Source organism: Hypanus sabinus, chromosome 4 (genome assembly GCF_030144855.1).
Source record: "Hypanus sabinus isolate sHypSab1 chromosome 4, sHypSab1.hap1, whole genome shotgun sequence".
NCBI lineage: Eukaryota > Metazoa > Chordata > Chondrichthyes > Myliobatiformes > Dasyatidae > Hypanus > Hypanus sabinus.
The window spans coordinates 58,781,276-58,801,317 of record NC_082709.1 but is presented as its reverse complement, the minus strand read 5'-3'; the positions used below and the strand labels follow the sequence as shown (position 1 = coordinate 58,801,317).

Here is a 20,042-nt window from a genome sequence, read left to right as displayed (position 1 = left end):
GACAGTAAGTGTGGGGAGAGCAGCCTTGGATAACCAAGGAAATAAAATATAGTATCAAATTAAAAGCTCATGTGTACAAAATCGCAAAGAGTAGTGGGAGACTGGAAGACTGGGAAAACTTTAAAAAACAGCAGAGAACAATTAAACAAGAAATAAGGGAAGATAGGGTATGAAAGTAAATTAGCACAAAATATAAAAACAGATAGCAAAAGTTTTTATGAATATATAAAGTGGAAGAGGGTGGCTAAAGTCAATGTAGGTCCCTTGGAAGATGAAAAGGGGAAATTGATATTGGGTGATAAGGAAATGGCTGAGGCAATGAACGACTATTTTGTGTCAGTCTTCACGATGGAGGACACGTCTAATATGCCAAAGAAGAATGCTATGGTCGAAATGGGAGGTGAGGACTTCAATAAAATCACTGTCACTAAAGAGATTGTGATGAGCAAGCTAGAGAGCCTGAAGGTAGATAAGTTCCCTGATCCTGATGGGATGCATCCCAGGATGCTGAAGGAATTGGTGGAGGTTATAGTAGACACGTTGGTAATCATTTATCAAAACTCTCTAGACTCTGGGCAGGTCCCAGCAGATTGGAAGACAGCAAATGTCATTCCACTTTTAAAAAGAGGATGTAGGCAAAAGACTGGCAACTATAGGCCAGTTTGCTTAACATCTGTAATCAGGAAAATGCTTGACACTGTCATTAAGGAAGAAATAGCGAGACATTTAGAAAGGAGGGGTTCCATTAGACAGATGCAGCATGGATTCAGAAAAGGCAGGTCCTGTTTGACAAACTTACTGGAGTTCTTTGAGGACATAATGAGTGCAGTGGACAGAGGGGAACAGATGAATATCATATACTTGGACTTCCAGAATAAGGTGCCACACAAGAGACTTATAAATAAGATATGGATGCATGGAGTTGTGGAAGTGTATTGGCATGGATTGTGGATTGGTTAACCAATAGAAGGCAGAGAGTTGGTATAAGTTTCTCTATTTCCCGACGAGACTGAGGTCCTTTAACATCTGCTGGATGATGCTGAGGATGTTCTATGAGTCTGTGGTGCCCAGTGCTATCATGTTTGCTGTTGTGTGCTGGGACAGCAGGTTGAGAGTAGCAGGCACCAACAGAATCAACGAACTCATTCGCAAGATCAGTGATGTTGTGGGGGCGGAACTGAACTCTCTGAAGGTGGTGTCTGAAAAGAGGATGCTGTCTACGTTGCATGCCATCTTGGGCAATGTCACCCATCCACTCCATAATGTACTGGTTAAGCACAGGAGTACATTCAGCCAGAGACTCATTCCACCAAGATGCAACACTGAGCGTCACAGGAAGTCATTCCTGCCTGTGGCCATCAAACTTTACAACTCCTCCCTCGGAGCGTCAGACATTCTGAGTCAATAGGCTGGTCTTGGACTTATTTCCACTTGGCATAATTTACTTATTATTATTTAATTATTTCTGGTTTTATTTTGCTATATTTCTACTCTATTCTTGGTTGGTGCAGCTGAAGCGAAACCCAATTTCCCTCGGGACCAATAAAGTATGTCTGTCTGTCTAAATGGGTGTTTCTCCGGTTGGCAGCCAGTGGTGAGTGGGGTGCCGCAGGGGTCGGTGCTGGGCCCGCAGCTGTTTACCATTTATATTGATGATTTGGAAGAAAGAACTGAATGTAGCACAGCAAAATCTGCTGATGACACCAAACTAAGTGGAAAAGCAAATTGTGCAGAGGATGTGGAGTCTGCAGAGGGATATAGATAGGTTAAGTGAGTGGGCCAAGGTCTGGCAGATGAGATACAACGTTGGTAAATGTGAGATCATCCACTTTGGAAGAAATAATAGAAGACCAGATTATTATTTAAATGGTGGAAAATTGCAGCATGCTGTTGTGCAAAGGGACTTGGGAGGGCTTGTTCATGAATTGCAAAAAGTTGGCTTGCAGGTACAACAGGTTATTAAGAAGACAAACGGAATGTTGGCTTTCATTGCTAGAGTGATTGAATTCAAGAGAAGGGAGGTCATGCTGCAACTATACAGGGTACTGGTGAGGCCAAACCTGGAGTACTGTGTGCAATTCTGATCTCCATACTTGAGGAAGGATATACTGGCTTTGGAGGCAGTGCAGAGGAGGTTCACCAGGTTGATTCAAGAGATGAAGGGGTTAACCTATGAGGAGAGATTGAGTCACCTGGGACTATACTCTCTGGAATTCAGAAGAATGAGAGGGGATCTTATAGAAACATACAAAATTCTGAAAGGGATAGATAAAATAGAAGTAGGAAAATTGTTTCCATTGGTAGGTGAGACTAGAACTAGGGGACATTGCCTTAAGATTCAGGGGAGAAGATTTAGGACGGAGATGAGGAGAAACTCTTTTTCTCAGAGAGTGGTGAATCTGTGGAATTCTCTGCCCGGGGAAGCAGCTGAGACTTCTTCACTAAATATATTTAAGAAACAGTTAGATAGGTTGTTACATAGTAGGGGTATTAAGGGTTATGAGGAAAAGGCAGATAGATGGAGCTGAGTTTACGGGCAATCAGCCATGTTATTATTGAATGGCGGGGCAGGCTCGATGGGCAGGATGGCCTACTCCTGCTCCTATTCCTTATGTTCTATGTTCACTTCCTCAAGCTTGTTCTGGTTCACTCTCCCATTTCCACAAACCTCTACTCTGCTTTCCTTAACTTCACCCTGTACACACCAACTGTCTTTCACTTCTTCCTTCCACAATAAACTTCCATTGTTTAAGGACTACACACCAAACTTTGCCTGCAGAGAATTGGTAACATGGCATCAAGTGATTTCTGTTCAGAGGAAGTATTTTTGGGAAGTGGGTTGTTTAAAAAACTGAGGTGAGGAACATTTGTTTTGGATATCTCTTGCAAAAGAGATTTTCATTCCATGAAAATTCTTGGAGATCTCCCAAAGTGCCTTCCTGCCCTCCCCATTTCTCCTTGCAATTTTGTTCTTGGGGCCTTATTCCCCACTGACTGACCAATAGATCCCATCAACAAATAGGAACAAAACATGATCTGTACACCGTTCTTAAGGCAAAATGAATGGCCATGTAAATCACACAAATCACAAGGAATTCATGAAAGCGTTCTCAGGCCAAGACCTAACCATCTTCCCCTGACTCTCCCTCCAATAGAAATAGAGATTATTACTGATAACCTCACTATGAGTTTAATTCACAATTGTTCAGATAATGGAACAGGCCACATTCATGCTGCAACATCTGGACGAACTACAAAGTGGGAATACCCAAGCCTGTGAAGAGCCAGACGAGGTTATGTACTTACATGCAAACTAGGATGATATGTCAAGACACCGTTATCACACAGCGTTACATATTTCTTCTTCCATTCTTTGTTTAGTGACTTCCCACTCCTCTTAAGCAGCATTCCCTAAAACAAATGAAAAAGTAGATTTAAGAAAGCAGTTGTATGTTTTTCCCAGGAGAATCCATTTCAATGCAAAACCATCTCAGCCACCTCTGCTTTGTGGCTCTATAATACATGATATTCTGCAATAAATTTTTTGTTTTTAGAACTCTGAATGTGAAAGCCCTGAATTTACCCACTGGATAATATTTCCACCCCCTAGAACGACATCCAGAATATCCTGTGTCAGTCTCAGGGCTAAATCACTGTACTCCCACTTTATCTACTAACCCAAACATCGTTGGGATGGAAGTGGAAACTAAGAGCACCCGGAGGAAAGCCACATGGTCACACTGAAAAGGTGCAAACTCCACACATAGAGCACTGGACACTAGAATCGAACCTGGGCCTCTAGTGCTCTGAGCCAGTGGCTCTACTAGCTATGTATTACCCCTAATGGTGTTCCAGAGCAGTTAAACCCCTCACTTTAATTAAAACAAAATCCACTTTAGCCACTTTATCAGGTAAACCTATATACCCGCTCATTACTGCACATATCCAAACAGCCAATCGTGTGGCAGTAACACAATGCATAAAAGCATGCAGGCATGGTCAAAAGTTTCAGCTGTCATTCAGACCAAACATCAGAATGGGGAAGAAAAGTGATATAAGTGACTTTGACTGATGGAATGATGGTTGGTGTCAGATGGGGGGTTTGATTATCTCAGAAACTGCTGATCTCCTGGGATTTTCATGCACAACAGTGTCTAGAGTTTTCTGAGAACAGTATGAAAAACGAAAAAAAAAATCCAGTGAGCAGCAGTTCTGTGGGTGAAAACACCCTGTTTTCAGAGAGGTCAGAAGATAGCCAGACTGGTTTAAAGTGAGAGGAAGGAGAGAGCAACTCAAATAATCACATGTTACAACAGTAGTGTGCAGAAAAGCATCTCTGAACATATGCCATGTCAAACCTTAAAGTGGATGGGGCTACTGCAGCAGAAGACCATGAATGTATACTCAGTGGCCACTTTATTTACAGGAGGTACCTAATAAAGTGGTTCTGAGTGGACATGACCGTTAACAGAGGAATGCTCCACAGACATCATCCTTGTATTTTATCTGTGATCACTATCAACACAACTGTGTGGGCCTCACCAGGTAGTGAGTGAAAATTCTAAGCATAGGATATTGCACTGAACCTCAATGAGTTCTCAACCTCATGATAATGCAAGGTCACTTCACAGAGATCAGAAGCAAAAAACCTGCTTTATTTTCTCACTTCTTATCACACGGCCACCCATGAGAGTACTTAGCTCCACTGAGACTGTCAGGCTTGAGACAGATACTGGGATAGTGGGAAACCAAACAAACTGAAAGCAAAATCGAAGAGAAATTTGTATAGATGGTAGTTAGAGAAAATTAAAACTCTACCTTTCATTTTCTATGGTCATCATCATCATGGCTAGACCATGGTAAACATGGTAACATCTCCTGGTGAGACCATGGTAAACATGACAACACCTCCTGGTGAGAAAATGGCAAACATGGTCTCCTGGTGAGACCACGGTAAACATGGTAACATCTCCTGGTGAGACCATGGTACATGACAACATCTCCTGGGGAGACCATGGTAAACATGACCACACCTCCTGGTGAGACCAGGTAAACATGACAACATCTCCTGGGGAGACCATGGTACATGACAACATCTCCTGGTGAGACCATGGTAAACATGACAACATCTCCTGGTGAGACCGTGGTAAACATGACAACACCTCCTAGTGAGACCGTGGTAAACATGGTAACATCTCCTGGTGAGACCATGGTACATGACAACATCTCCTGGTGAGACCATGGTACATGACAACATCTCCTGGTGAGACCAGGTAAACATGACAACATCTCCTGGTGAGACCATGGTACATGACAACATCTCCTGGTGAGACCATGGTACATGACAACATCTCCTGGGGAGACCATGGTACATGACAACATCTCCTGGTGAGACCATGGTAAACATGACAACATCTCCTGGTGAGACCATGGTACATGACAACATCTCCTGGTGAGACCATGGTACATGACAACATCTCCTGGGGAGACCATGGTACATGACAACATCTCCTGGTGAGACCATGGTAAACATGACAACATCTCCTGGTGAGACCGTGGTAAACATGACAACACCTCCTGGTGAGACCGTGGTAAACATGGTAACATCTCCTGGTGAGACCATGGTACATGACAACATCTCCTGGGGAGACCATGGTACATGACAACATCTCCTGGTGAGACCATGGTAAACATGACAACATCTCCTGGTGAGACCGTGGTAAACATGACAACACCTCCTGGTGAGACCGTGGTAAACATGACAACACCTCCTAGTGAGACCGTGGTAAACATGGTAACATCTCCTGGTGAGACCATGGTACATGACAACATCTCCTGGGGAGACCATGGTACATGACAACATCTCCTGGTGAGACCGTGGTAAACATGACAACACCTCCTGGTGAGACCATGGTACATGACAACACCTCCTAGTGAGACCGTGGTAAATATGGTAACATCTCCTGGTGAGACCAGGTAAACATGGTAACATCTCCTGGTGAGACCAGGTAAACATGGTAACATCTCCTGGTGAGACCATGGTACATGACAACATCTCCTGGTGAGACCATGGTAAACATGACAACACCTCCTGGTGAGACCATGGCAAACATGGTCTCCTGGTGAGACCATGGTACATGACAACATCTCCTGGTGAGACCATGGTAAACATGACAACATCTCCTGGTGAGACCACAGTAAACATGGTAACATCTCCTGGTGAGACCATGGTAAACATGGTAACATCTCCTGGTGAGACCATGGTAAACATGACAACACCTCCTGGTGAGAAAATGGCAAACATGGTCTCCTGGTGAGACCACGGTAAACATGGTAACATCTCCTGGTGAGACCATGGTACATGACAACATCTCCTAGTGAGACCGTGGTAAACATGGTAACATCTCCTGGTGCGACCAGGTAAACATGACAACATCTCCTGGTGAGACCATGGTACATGACAACATCTCCTGGTGAGACCATGGTACATGACAACATCTCCTGGGGAGACCATGGTACATGACAACATCTCCTGGTGAGACCATGGTAAACATGACAACATCTCCTGGTGAGACCGTGGTAAACATGACAACACCTCCTAGTGAGACCGTGGTAAACATGGTAACATCTCCTGGTGAGACCATGGTACATGACAACATCTCCTGGTGAGACCATGGTAAACATGACAACACCTCCTGGTGAGACCATGGTAAACATGGTAACATCTCCTGGTGAGACCAGGTAAACATGGTAACATCTCCTGGTGAGACCGTGGTAAACATGGTAACATCTCCTGGTGAGACCATGGTAAACATGACAACACCTCCTAGTGAGACCGTGGTAAACATGGTAACATCTCCTGGTGAGACCATGGTAAACATGACAACACCTCCTAGTGAGACCGTGGTAAACATGGTAACATCTCCTGGTGAGACCAGGTAAACATGGTAACATCTCCTGGTGAGACCATGGTAAACATGACAACACCTCCTAGTGAGACCATGGTAAACATGGTAACATCTCCTGGTGAGACCATGGTAAAAATGGTCTCCTGGTGAGACCATGGTAAACATGACAACACCTCCTAGTGAGACCGTGGTAAACATGGTAACATCTCCTGGTGAGACCATGGTAAACATGACAACATCTCCTGGTGAGACCATGGTAAACATGACAACACCTCCTAGTGAGACCGTGGTAAACATGGTAACATCTCCTGGTGAGACCAGGTAAACATGGTAACATCTCCTGGTGAGACCATGGTAAACATGGTAACATCTCCTGGTGAGACCATGGTAAACATGACAACACCTCCTAGTGAGACCGTGGTAAACATGACAACACCTCCTAGTGAGACCATGGTAAACATGGTAACATCTCCTGGTGAGACCAGGTAAACATGGTAACATCTCCTGGTGAGACCATGGTAAAAATGGTCTCCTGTTGAGACCATGGTAAACATGACAACACCTCCTAGTGAGACCCTGGTAAACATGGTAACATCTCCTGGTGAGACCAGGTAAACATGACAACATCTTCTGGTGAGATCATGGTAAACATGACAACACCTCCTGGTGAGACCCTGGTAAACATGACAACATCTCCTGGTGAGACCATGACTTCTATTAAAAAAAAGAGGACTGGCAAAATAATTAAATCAGAACAGAAAGAGTGGTAGAAATACAAGAGGAAAAAAGTAAAGAGGTTAGGGAGAGCACTCCAACATAGAAGCGAACTCAATTGTGGAAAACGAGGGAGAGACAGGTCAGTTGGGTTGAGGAACTGCAAAATAACAAATATCAGTGTTGGAGATTTGCAGCAGGGAAGTAGGAAATTGGGTGGAAATTGCTGCAGATCAACGAAGAGTAGAACATTGCTGGTCTGCAAGGATTAAGTATTTGTCTCAATCAGGTCAATGATAATTGGAGGACCTGTCAGCAAGTCTTACGGACCTGTGTAAAAGTTGTGAGTTTAACATAGGTAGAGAATGAAGGACTGATGGGGATAGTGTTAGAAGAATCAGATCTAAAAAAAGACATAGAAAGCTGGGATACTGGATGCAGCAAGTGGTCCTCCAAGATGCAGGTTGGTTCTGAGGTTCACAAACAAACCTACTGCCAATATACAATTTGAAAACCATCACAGGTGGGGAATTGTGTGCCATTGAAAAGCAAGGGTTATGCTTTATGCTTTAGCAAAGTAGACTTTAACTCTCAGCTGGTGCAGCACTGGAGGACAGTGACCTGCCTCTCAATACTCCAATACGACTGACATTCTATTCTGGATCCTAACTGAAGAAAAGGTCAATATAATGTCAGACATTTCATCACCTCACAGTGACCAAAGTGGTTTACAGGTAAAACTTCATAACTTATTTCATGTGTTACATGGTCTACCTTGTTGTTCAAGTACCATAATGCTGGGAAAAAAAATCAAATGAGTGACAATTATTCAATTTTGCAATCTCAGAGGGAGTGAGAGATACATCCAGAAAAAAGGCCCTTCAACCAACCGAGTCTGTGCCCAGCATCAAGCACCCATTCTGCTTTCCTCGTGTTCCCAGATTCAACCACTCATCCCCACATGGAGCAATTTCTGACTGTAACCTGTACCTCTTTAGGATGTTGGAGGAAGTTGGAGCACCTGGGGGAAACCATTCAGTCAGGGGGTGAACATGCAAATTCCACACAAACAACATCAAAAATCATTCTTGAACACAGACCACTGGACATAAGACATAGAACTGTACAGCACAGTCCTTTCGGCCCACAATATTGTGCTGTCTCTTTAACCTACTCCAAGATCAACCTAATCCTTCCATCCCACATAGTCCTCTATCTTTCTTTCATCCATGTGCCTATCTAACATTTTCTTAAATATCCTTATGTATCTACATGCACGATCACCTCTGGCAGGGTGTACCATGCATCCATCACTCTCTGTGTAAAAAAAACTTATCTGATATCCCCCCCTATAATTTCTTTCCAACACCTCAGAGTTATGCCCCCTCGTATTAGCCATGGAGCCGAGAAGCAGCGGCTCTACCCGCTGTGTCACTGTGCCAGTCCTTGCAAACCTTTCCAAAGCACTTTACAGTCACACCAAGCAAAGTCTTTGCATCTTTGTTGAGTATATGGGTTTTTTTCCTGAGTAATTGCCAGCACAGAACCCAGTGTTAATCAATTCACTCCATACAATGTGAAGAATGGCAGAAGCACAGGACAGAACAAGGATTAGACAGCAACCCAGCTACTGCACTAACTCGAGCTCTGGAACTAGCACATTTTTTATTAAACTATTTATGAACAGGAGACATTTAGAGGGTGGTGTGCCAAATGCCAGCAAATAGGACTGGCTCAGGAAGGCACCTTGGTCAGCATAGGCAAGTTGGCCTGAAGTGTAAGTTTCCGTGTTGTCGACTCCATGTTCCAAAGCAGTTCCTGACAGCCACTGACAATGTGGAAGAGTGCCAAGGGATTCCATCCACAATTATCAACTACACAGTGGAGATGCCACCAGCAATTTCATTAAGCTGAATTACATGTCAATAATCTGCTCACTGATATTTAGCTTAGATTTTAACACAGTAACATGTGGCTCAAAGGTTGGGATTTTAGAGGTGAGAATGAGTGACTGCCCGTGGGATCAAGCTGTTGTGGTGAAGTGAGATGCTCATGAGAGAAAAGGAACAAATACCACTGATCCCCCCCAACCCCCACTGCCCCGGGCTGGAATTATATATTGCTCAGAGGAAGATGGCTGTTGGAGCCACGGATGTCTGCCCCAGAATGTGAATGCAGGAATTCCTCAGGACAGCAGGACAGCTACACATAATGAATTACAAAAACCTTATTTCGGTCTTTGCCAAAGATTAGCTTTATTTGTCACACATGTATCGAAATATTGAAACATACAATGAAAAGTGTTATTTTGCCTCAATGGCCAACGCAGTTCGAGAAGTGCTGGGAGCAACTCACAGGTGTTGCCAAGCTTCCAGCATCAACAAGGCAACCCCACAACTTACTAATCCTAACCTGTACATCTTTGGAATGTGGGAGGAAACTGGAGCACCTGGAGGAAACCCACTGAGTAAGGGGAGCATGTACAGACTCCTTACAGACTACGATAGGAATTGAACCCCAATCTTAAAGCTGATGCTGCAAAGCATCATGCTAACTGCTACGCCTTGTCTGGGTTTTTCAGACAAAGCCAGCTTTCAATTGTCCACCCCTAACTGCCCTTGAGAAGGTGGCAGTGTACTGCCTTCTCGAATCACTGCAGTCCTTGTGGTGTGTACGTTCCCACCCCTGGGACTACCAGGGCATTGACTCAGCAACAGTGAAGGAATGGTGATATATTCCCATTTCAGGATGGTGCATGAGACCTGGAAGGCAACTTCCATGTGGAGGTGTTCCTACGCTTTTGCTGTCCTTGTCTTTCTAGCTGGTGGGATTGTGGGTTTGGAAGATACTCTCGAAAGAGTCCTGGTGAGTTCTGCAGTGTGTCCTACTTCCACAAGTGCTTAATTGTTGGAAGGTATCACTTTCTTTACAGTTCAATGTGCAATCTATTGATTGCCAACTGAGGCTCAGTGATAACACTCTGAATAAGATTAGTCCAAGTGAATTTATTTTCGCAAAATACGTATACATCACCAGATTAATTTTCTTGCAAGCATTTACTGGAAAATAAAGAAATACGATAGAATTTATGAAAAAAGCATACATAAACAAAGACTGACAAACTAATGTGCAAAAGAAGAGAATGTTTAAACATACAAACAAATAAATAACGAGTCCTTGAAAGTGAGTCTGTAGGTTGTGGAATCAGTTCAGAGCTGAGGTGAGTGAAATTATCCACACTGGTTCAGGAACCTAATAGTTGTAGAATAATGACTGTTCCTGAACCTGGTGGTGTGGAACCTAAGATTCCTATACCCATAGCCCAATGGTAGTAGAAGAAGAGAGCAGACCTGGATGGTGAGGGTCTTTGATGATGGATGCTGCTTTCTTGTGGCAGTGCTCTTTGTAAGTGTGCTCAATGGTGGTGAGGGCTTTGCCTGTGATAGACTCGATTATGTGATCAAGTTCCCCTCCTGAGTCATAAGCACATAATTTAGACAGACACTTCACAGCATTGGATTTAAAAGCCTGCAGCAACAAATTATGGTCTGACAACAGCTCTACATATGACCACAAGAAACTGGAGTTGTGGACACAGCTCCACACATCAAGGAAAATAAGCTTTCCCTCCATGGACTCTGTCTATACTTGCTGCCTCAGAAAAGCAGCCATAATAATTAAAGACCCCTCTTATCCTGGATATTCTCTCCTCTTCTCTCTTCGATTGAAAAGAAGTTGCAAAAAATCTGAAAGCGTGTACCACCAGGCTCAAGGTAGTATTAAATGGTTATCAAGAGTATTAAATGGTTTCTTCGTACAGTAAGATGGGCTCATTTTCTCATGATCTTTGTTAAAATTATTATGATGGCAGAGTAGCGTAGCAGTCAGTGCAACGTTTTACAGCGCCAGTGATCATCGATCGGGGATCAATTCTCACCACTGTTTGAATGTTCACCCCGTGACCGTGTGGATTTCTTCTGGGTGCTCTGGTTTCCTCCCACATTCCAAACATGTACTGTTAGCGTTAGTGAGTTGTGGGCATGCTATGCTGGTGTCAGAGGTATGGTTACAGATTGCCTCCAGACTGTGTTTGTCTTTGCTGCAAACGACACATTTCACTGCATGTTTCAATGTACGTGTGACAATAAAGGTCATCCCTTTTATTTCTTGCACTTTGTTTACCTGCGCTGCACTTTCTGTCCATTGTTTATCCTTCTCTTGCCTGACCTGCTGAGTTCATCCAGCACTGTGTGTTGCTCTGCACTCTCTCTGTTGCTGTTACAGTTTATCCTTTCTACCTCAATGCACTGTGTGATGAATTGACCTGTATGAACAGTATGCAAGACAAGCTTTTCACTGTATCTCGGTACGTATGACAATAATAAATCAATTCCAATTAAATCCGATTACATCTAAAAGTATCTTTAGAAGCAGCAACACATTCAGCAAATAATGATAAAATGAACATATAACTGCTTTGTGGAGAGGGGTAGAGTCTGCAGTAAAGTCAGTACCAGTGTAAGCACAAGCAAGCTTGCAATCAGTACCTTTGCACTGTTACATATTCACAGAAAAAGTAAGACAACAGATTAGTAGGATTAAATGTTTTTACTGAGTCATGCTAGTAATGGTGCATGCTTACAGTATGGGAGCTACAAACCGGATCTGCCCAGATGAAAACACAAGCACTCAAAACAACGCACTAAAAGAGTGAGCCCTCTGTGCATAGGAGGGCCAATCGATAAACCACATGATCAATTGGCTGCAAGTGCACTTGGCCCATTCTTGCAACTGGTCCGATATGGTTCATAAATGATCCAACAATCCGTCTCCACCACTCAGACAGAAATGGGTTCTCCAAACGTGCTTGCAGTGAGATGATTCTTATCAGTAAGATGCTCGCAGCTCAAGGAACCATTTACAGATCTGTCAGAGAATGCCTATCATTACATCGTGTTTTGGGTGATATGATGGCTCGTTTGCTTATCTGATCTGAAAGAATGTCTTTGAGCAGTTTACAGATAGGTTGCATTCAGCCCAAGGGCTGAAGGGATCAATTTTACATCACATTGAGATTATTCTGGCTCTAGCCTAGTCAGATGTAATTTTGTAAACTGGTCAGAGTTGTTGGCCATTGTAAGAACCTTGAACCAGGTCAGAATCAATCTGAGCTCCTCGGTGGTTCAGCTTATAGTTAGTTGCATGCTTAGGAGTTGCAAAATCATCCAGAGCAAATGAAACTTGGAGATGGGAAAAAAAAGGTGAAAAGTAAAATTTAAACTTCCAAGTTCATAATGTCAAATGTGAATTTCCTGCTTTGGAACTTTCCCTTACTCCAGAGGCTCAAGCACAAACTTCAAAGTGCTGAACTTCAAATGCTCTATCCGCAGATCTGGGGCAAAAATGTTGCAAGGGAAAACAAATAATGAAAAATGAAAATTGCAAGAAGATGCCTATCAAAAATGAATCACAGATAAACCAGGTAGGGTAATGCTTGGAAAGAAAGGCTGCTAAGAAAACACATGAAGTCAGAAGGCAAAAAAAAACTTGTACTACCTTGGGACATCTCCAAAATAGTTTTCATTGATTGGAGCTCTTGGAAGAAGTTCTAAAATTTCAGAAATGTAACAAACAAATTCTTCAGAAATTCCCCACTAAAACCGCTACATGAAAACAACTGAGTGACATTGTGTGATGGATTGATGGTGGATAAATCACAGAAAGATAAAACCACAGGGGGCCATTTGGCCCAATCAAATCAGTCCTCTGTGCAACAGCAGCCCGTCGCTATTCATGTACCTCTGCCAATTTTCTTTCCTTGTAAGCATTTGCCCGGTTCAGTTTTGAACTCTGCACACAACTCTCAAAATGTTTGAATAGCTTCTTCACTGACTAAAAGAGTAAGGTCTCTGCTTTAACTTCTTATCCAAGATACAGGCCCTTCAACAGTGCAGTACTCCCTCAGAATCAGCTTTGAGCTTTGTGTTCAAGCCTCCACAGTGGGAAAAAGTTCCAAATTCCGAGTCAGGAACACTGCCCAATGAATCATATTTGACACTGGGAATCTGCGAGACTTCAAGTCTGAATTTACTCCCCCCACCCTTTTCTCCCCTCCTCCAGTTTACTTTGCTCTGGGAAGGTTAATGGGTAACACTGCTCTGAGTGGGCATAGGGTGGAAAGTACATCCCACAGTCAATTTCTAGATTGCCTGAGAATCATCAATTCCCATTATTGTACCCATGGGGAAAAGGCAAAGGCTGAGCCTTAAGTCTACAATACTTTAATAAGCAGAAAACATTTTGAATTAAAACCTTGTATATATAACAAATGTAACTAATATCTGAAATCTATCACTCAGCAATGCACCGTACCCACCAGCAATGATAAAACACTGCTCATAAATTTATATTAAAACTCTGCTCAATAGCAATTATTTACCAACAAAGATTTATTGATTGCGCTTGCCACCAGAGATCTGTGCTAACTGAGCCAATCAGTCAGGGAGGCTGAAGCATGCGGGTGCCAAAGGGCAGTAACTCACACTATCAGGTTAAATCCCTTTGATCATTACAGCAACAGCACAAACAACTGATGATGAGTGGTGCGAAACTCTCCCCAGGGACCATCCTTTGCACACGAGGTGGTGTTCAGATTGCTCCCAGGGAGCCGTGCCCACCAATTAAAACTCCATCACTTGCCCTTCAGCACCCGAGTTAGTCAACAGTTGGACTGTGTGTGCAATGTAATAAATTACATATTTATCTAAGAGGAAATAACAAAGGCAACACTGCCAATAAGGATTCAGATGAAAGCAATGCTGAGGTGGTTTACCATCTGCAACATGGGGGCTGTTATAATTTTTGCTCCAATTTAGCTAATGTTTGGGATGTATTCTATCAATTTTTCCCTTCATTGTTGCCTTTTCTGGTCTCTCCCACCTTCACTTGGGAACTGTTGATGTTTTGGATCAAAGCCTTGCACCAGAACTGAAAGTGGAGGCGGCGAGGTGATGGTGATGGAGGAGGAGGGAGAGACGGAGAGAGGGGGAGAGAGAATAAAATGGATGGGGGGAGTGGGAAGTTGGAAATGGTTAGTGGACTGTGGAGGAATGCAAGATAACAGGCTGGTTGTGCCACTGTAAAGGAGAAAAACAGGGGTGGAGTTAGGAGACAGCTAGAGTACCAAAGTGCTTCTTCCTCAATGAGCTGTGGGATCTGTTTAACTGGAGGGACCTGGCATAGAGGTGGATGAAGTTTTGGAAGATTGGGAAACTGAGGACAACTGGAACTGATACAGTAGAAGCTTTGAGGCCTGAGGCCACGATCATACTGAATGATGGAAGAGATCAAGGGGCTGAAGGGCCTACTGCCCCTATTTACATGTGTCTGGTTTCCCTGAATTCCTGCTACTTCCTTCCCTCTCATAGTCCCATCCACTTCCCTTTGAGCCTTCTGCCACTTACATACACAAATAGGCAACGGGGGGGGGGGGGGGGGGGGCAATTAACCCAGAACAGAATTCTGGCATGTGGGAAGAAAACAGGGCAGCTGGATGCACCCACGTAGTCACAAGAAGAGCATGCAAATTCTGCAGAGACAGTACTGGACTGAGCCCAAGTCACTGAAGTGTGAGGTGGCTGTACTACCTGTTCTGGCACAATGCCACTGAAAGGTCCCCTCTTCTTTATCTCAAGTCAGGTCAGCCGACCACACCCTGACTAATACCTATCTCTCAGACTACATCAGTAATTCTACTGCTGTTTATGAAAACTTGCCGCTCACAAATGAATTGCTGTGTCCCGTACACCAACACCAGTAACAACTCTAAAGTGAGGGCCAACGACCTCACTTCAGAAAATCGGACCATCAGGCCGTGCTCCTCCTCCCAGCTTACAAACAGAAACTGAAGTGGGAGGTCACGGTGTCAAAAGTGGTGTCGCGTTGGACAGAGGAAATGGATGAGATCCTCCGTGACTGCTTTGAATCGGTGGATTGGTTAGTATTCTAGGACTTGGCAGCTGACCTCGATGAGTATGCCTCAGCTGTCACGGACTTTATCTGAAAATGCACAGAGGACTGTGTGTCTCGCAAGACAACCTTGGATGAATTATGAGGTCTAGTCCCTTTTGAAGGATAGAGCTGGGGATACCAGTCGCTACATGGAATCCAGGTGTGAACTCTGGAAAGCCATTAAGGGCGCCAAGAGGCAATATCGAGCCAAGTTGGAAGCCCAGGCTAACCAGAGGGATGCCAGTAGACTATGGCAGAGTCTAAATGAGATCACTGGGCGCAAAGAAAAGGCTGGGAATATCAATAACTGTAGCATTTCTCTTCCTGTTGAACTTAACGCATTCCACGCAAGATTCAACCGGACCTGGTGGCATCGAGATTCATCGTCACCGAGGAAGACGTTAGAAGAGCCTTCCTGAAGATAAATCCAAGGAAGGTGACGGGCCCAGGTGGCGTCCTGGGACAGGTTCTCCGGGCCTGTGCAAGCGAGCTAGCTGGAGTGTTTGCTAACATCTTCAACTGCTCCCTGCTTCAGTCTACGATCCCCTCGTGTTTTAAGAAGGCAACGATAATCCCGGTGCTGAAGAAAAGAAAGGTGGCATGCCTGAATGACTATCGACCTGTGGCTGTGACATCAATTGCTATGAAGTGCTTCGAGCGATTGGTTATGGCACACATCAACCATAACCTACCGGTCAACCTCGACGCTTTGCAATTCGCCTACCAGAGCAACAGGTCAATGGCAGATGCCATTTCTCTGGCACTACATTCCTCCTTAGAACACCTGGAGAATAAAGACGCACATGTATGATGCACTATCAATAACTCCAAAAGACTGGAAGTAGAGTAAATACTAAAAGGCTTTTATTAGCAGTAAAACGGACCAGGTCCATGCTGGATGACTGCCCTGGACTGTGGGAGGAGCCACAGGAGCAGTCAGCAGGGGGGCGTGTCCAGACAGGTATACATAGTTTACCACAATGTAAGGCTCCTTTTCATTGACTACAGCTCTGCCTTTAATACCATCATTCCAAATAAATTGATTCCTAAGCTCCGGAACCTGGGTCTTAGCACTCAGATCTGCAGCTGGATCTTCAACTTCCTCACGGACAGGACCCAGGCTGTAAAAATTAGGGACAAGCTCTCCTCTACAATCACTCTGAGCACCGGTGCCCCACAAGGCTGTGTACTCAGCCCCCTGCTGTACTCACTGTACACCCATGATTGCGTAGCCAAGTTTCCATCGAACTCAATATATAAGTTTGCTGATGACACCACAATTGTAGGCCGTATCTTGGGTAATGATGAGTCTGAGTAGAGAGAGGAAATTAAGAACCTGGTGGCATAGTGCGAAGACAATAACCTATCTCTCAATGTCAGCAAGACGAAGAAATTGGTTGTTGGCTTCAGAAGGAGTAGCATGACCCCATCTACATCGGCGGTGCGCAGGTGGAACAGGTCAAAAGCTTTAAGTTCCTCGGGGTGAATATCACAAATGACCTGACTTGGTCTAACCAAGCAGAGTCCACTGCCAAGAAAGCCCACCAGTGCCTTTACTTCCAGAGAAAGCTGAAGAAATTTGGCCTGTCCCCTAAAACCCTCACTAATTTTTATAGGTGCACTGTAGAAAACATTCTTCTGGGGTGCATCACAACCTGGTATGGAAGTTGTCCTGTCCAAGACTGGAAGAAGCTGCAGAAGATCATGAACATAGCCCAGCACATCACACAAACCAATCTTCCATCCTTGGACTCACTTTACACTGCACGCTGTTGGAGCAGTGCTGCCAGGATAATGAAGGACAAGACCCTCTTCCCTCCGGGAGAAGGTTCAGGAGCGTGAAGATACATACGGCCTGATTTGGGAACAGCTTCTTTCCAACTGTGATAAGACTGCTGAACAGATCCTGAACCAGATCTGGACCGTACCTTCCAAATATCTGGACCTGACTTGCACTACCTTACTTTCCCTCTTCTATTTTCTAATTATGATTTATAATTTAAATTTTTATTATATTTACTTTGATTTGTACTCCAGGGAGCGCGAAGCGCAGAATCAAATATCGCTGTGATGATTGTATGCTCTAGTATCAATTGTTTGGTGACAGTAAAGATATCTGAGCAAAATACTGGAAATACTGAAATCTGAGAAACAAAACAGAAAATACTAGAAATTCTCAGCAAGTCAGACAGGATTTGTGCTGAGAAGAACTGAGTTAATGTGTCAGGTAATTAATGCTTTGGTAGAATTTCATTCAAAGCAGAAAATTGTTAAATGGGTTTCTCCAGCTCAGCCACTGCCTGGCCTGCCAAGCAGTTCCAACACATTCTGCTTTCATTATACAAATACAAGTCTTACGTTCTTTATCATGTTTTCCATTATAATTCATGAATATTTTATGCAGTTAGTGAATGGTCTTGGATTCCTGCCGTGGTAGTTTTTTTTGACTGGTCATATTTAAACTTGTGAAGGCAAATGATGTGCTCACTAGGTGACTGAAAACCATGCTACAAGATTGCTTTTGATTACGTGAGATGGTATGAATGGTATTAAGATTATAATCTACTCTCTCGGTACATCAACTGTTAGAGGAAAGAATGAAAACCTAATTAAAAGCACAGAGTAGTTGCTGAGCACCTTAATTACTTTCAGGGGTCAGAACAAGTTCGATCACTTGTTCTGACATTGCTCACAGATCCTTTTGCTTTTCTAAAACATTGCAACCCATTAAAGAACACCCACTAAGCGAATAACATTTCTCATGTTTCACTGAGAACATATTAATTTAACAATTCACCATGATTAAATATAAAAGTTTGAAACAGAGCTCTCAAAAGCTTGGATACACATTAAAAGTGACCAAATACTTGGACAGAATGCATCAGTAATCTGATCTATGTTTAAAGTAAGAAATTAGTTTTATTTGTCAAATGTACATCAAAACATCAAAACGTACAGTGAAATGCATTGTTTGCGTCAAATGAAATCAGTGAGGATTGTGCCAGACAGCATGCTACTGTTACCATGCTTCCAGCATCAAAATGGCACCCACTAGCCCTAAACCATATCTTTAAAGTAACACCAAATTTATTATCAGAGTACATGCATGTCACCACATACAACCCTGAGATGCTTTTCCTGCAGGCATACCTAGCAAATCTATAGAACAGTAACTGTAAATAGGATCAACAGACAACAAACTCTGCAAATGCAGATATGAATAAATAGCAATAAATAACGAAAGCATGAAATAACAAGATGAAGAGTCCTTAAAGTTAGATCATCTGTTGTGGGAAAACTAGAAAGAGAATGAGTGCAGCTATCCCCTTTTGTTCAAGGGGCTGATGGTTGTTGAGTAGTAACTGTTCTTGAACCTGGTGGTGCAAATCCTGAGGCTTTTAAACCTTCTACCTGATGGGAGCAACAAGAGCATGGCCAGGGGTGAGGATCTTTGATGATGGATGCTGATTTTCCACAGCAATGTTTCAAGTAGATGTGCTCAATGTGCAAGGGCTTTACCCACGATGTACTATAGGCCAAATCCACTGTCTTTTGCAGGATTTTTCGCTCAAAGGCATTGGTGTTCTCATATCGAGCTGTAAGCACACACTCCACTGTATATCTATAGAAGTTTGCCAGGGTTTTTGATGACATGCCGAACCTCTGCAGACTCCTGAGAAAGTAGAGGTGCTATCATGCTTTCTTTGCAATTACATTTATATGATGGGTCCAGGACAGGTCCTCTGAGATAGTGACACCCAGGAATTTAAAATTACTGACCCTCTCCACCTCTGATCCTCCAATGAATACTGGCTCATGGACCTGTGGTTTCCCTCTCTTTAGGTCTACAATCAGTTCCTTAGTCTTATTGACATTGAGTAAGGGGTTGTTGTTATTACACAACTCAGCTAAGTTTTCAATCTCCCACCTCTATGTCTTTAGAATGTGGGAGGAAACCAGAACACCCAGAGGAAACCCACATGGTCATGTGGAGAATATATAAACTCCTTACAAGTAGTGGCAGGAATTGTACCCCAATTGGTGAAAGATGGCACTGAAAAGTGATTGTGCTAATTGCTACGCTACTGTGTTGCCCCAATTTATGCATTATTTATGTGAAATATTGAGTTTTCCTTTCTGCTCTGTAATATTAATTGACCCTTAATACGTGAAATGATCTTGAACACTTATTATAGTCCCATTTAACTCAGCTTCTCGGTATCTTTAGTTTCATTATCAAATTTCAGAGTTGGTTCTAGAAAGAAACATACAAGCAAAGCAATTTGTTTTCATCTGGTCGGCCAGTGCAGGGGATGAAGCTTTTAATGCATTCAGTGAAGCATTTGTAAACAACATTTAAGATCGCTTCACGCCTGTGCTAAGGAAATCTTCATCCATACAAAGAGAGGC

General features: G+C 43.4%; 1 protein-coding gene across 6 annotated transcripts in view; it reads right to left on the bottom strand.

The window, feature by feature from the left end:
- agap1 (ArfGAP with GTPase domain, ankyrin repeat and PH domain 1) overlaps positions 1-20,042 on the bottom strand; it is a 649,558-nt gene that overhangs the window by 235,701 nt on the left and 393,815 nt on the right. For 5 of the 6 annotated variants that reach the window (XR_009511654.1, XR_009511655.1, XM_059967178.1 and 2 more), the window contains exon 10: positions 3,307-3,411. Coding sequence is in view for 3 of the 6 variants with exons in the window: in XM_059967178.1 (XP_059823161.1) it covers positions 3,307-3,411 (105 nt within the window). In the remaining 3 variants the exon portion in view is untranslated. Of the gene's footprint in view, positions 1-3,306; positions 3,412-20,042 lie in introns of those variants that run through there. The other variant, XR_009511656.1, reaches the window with a different exon arrangement.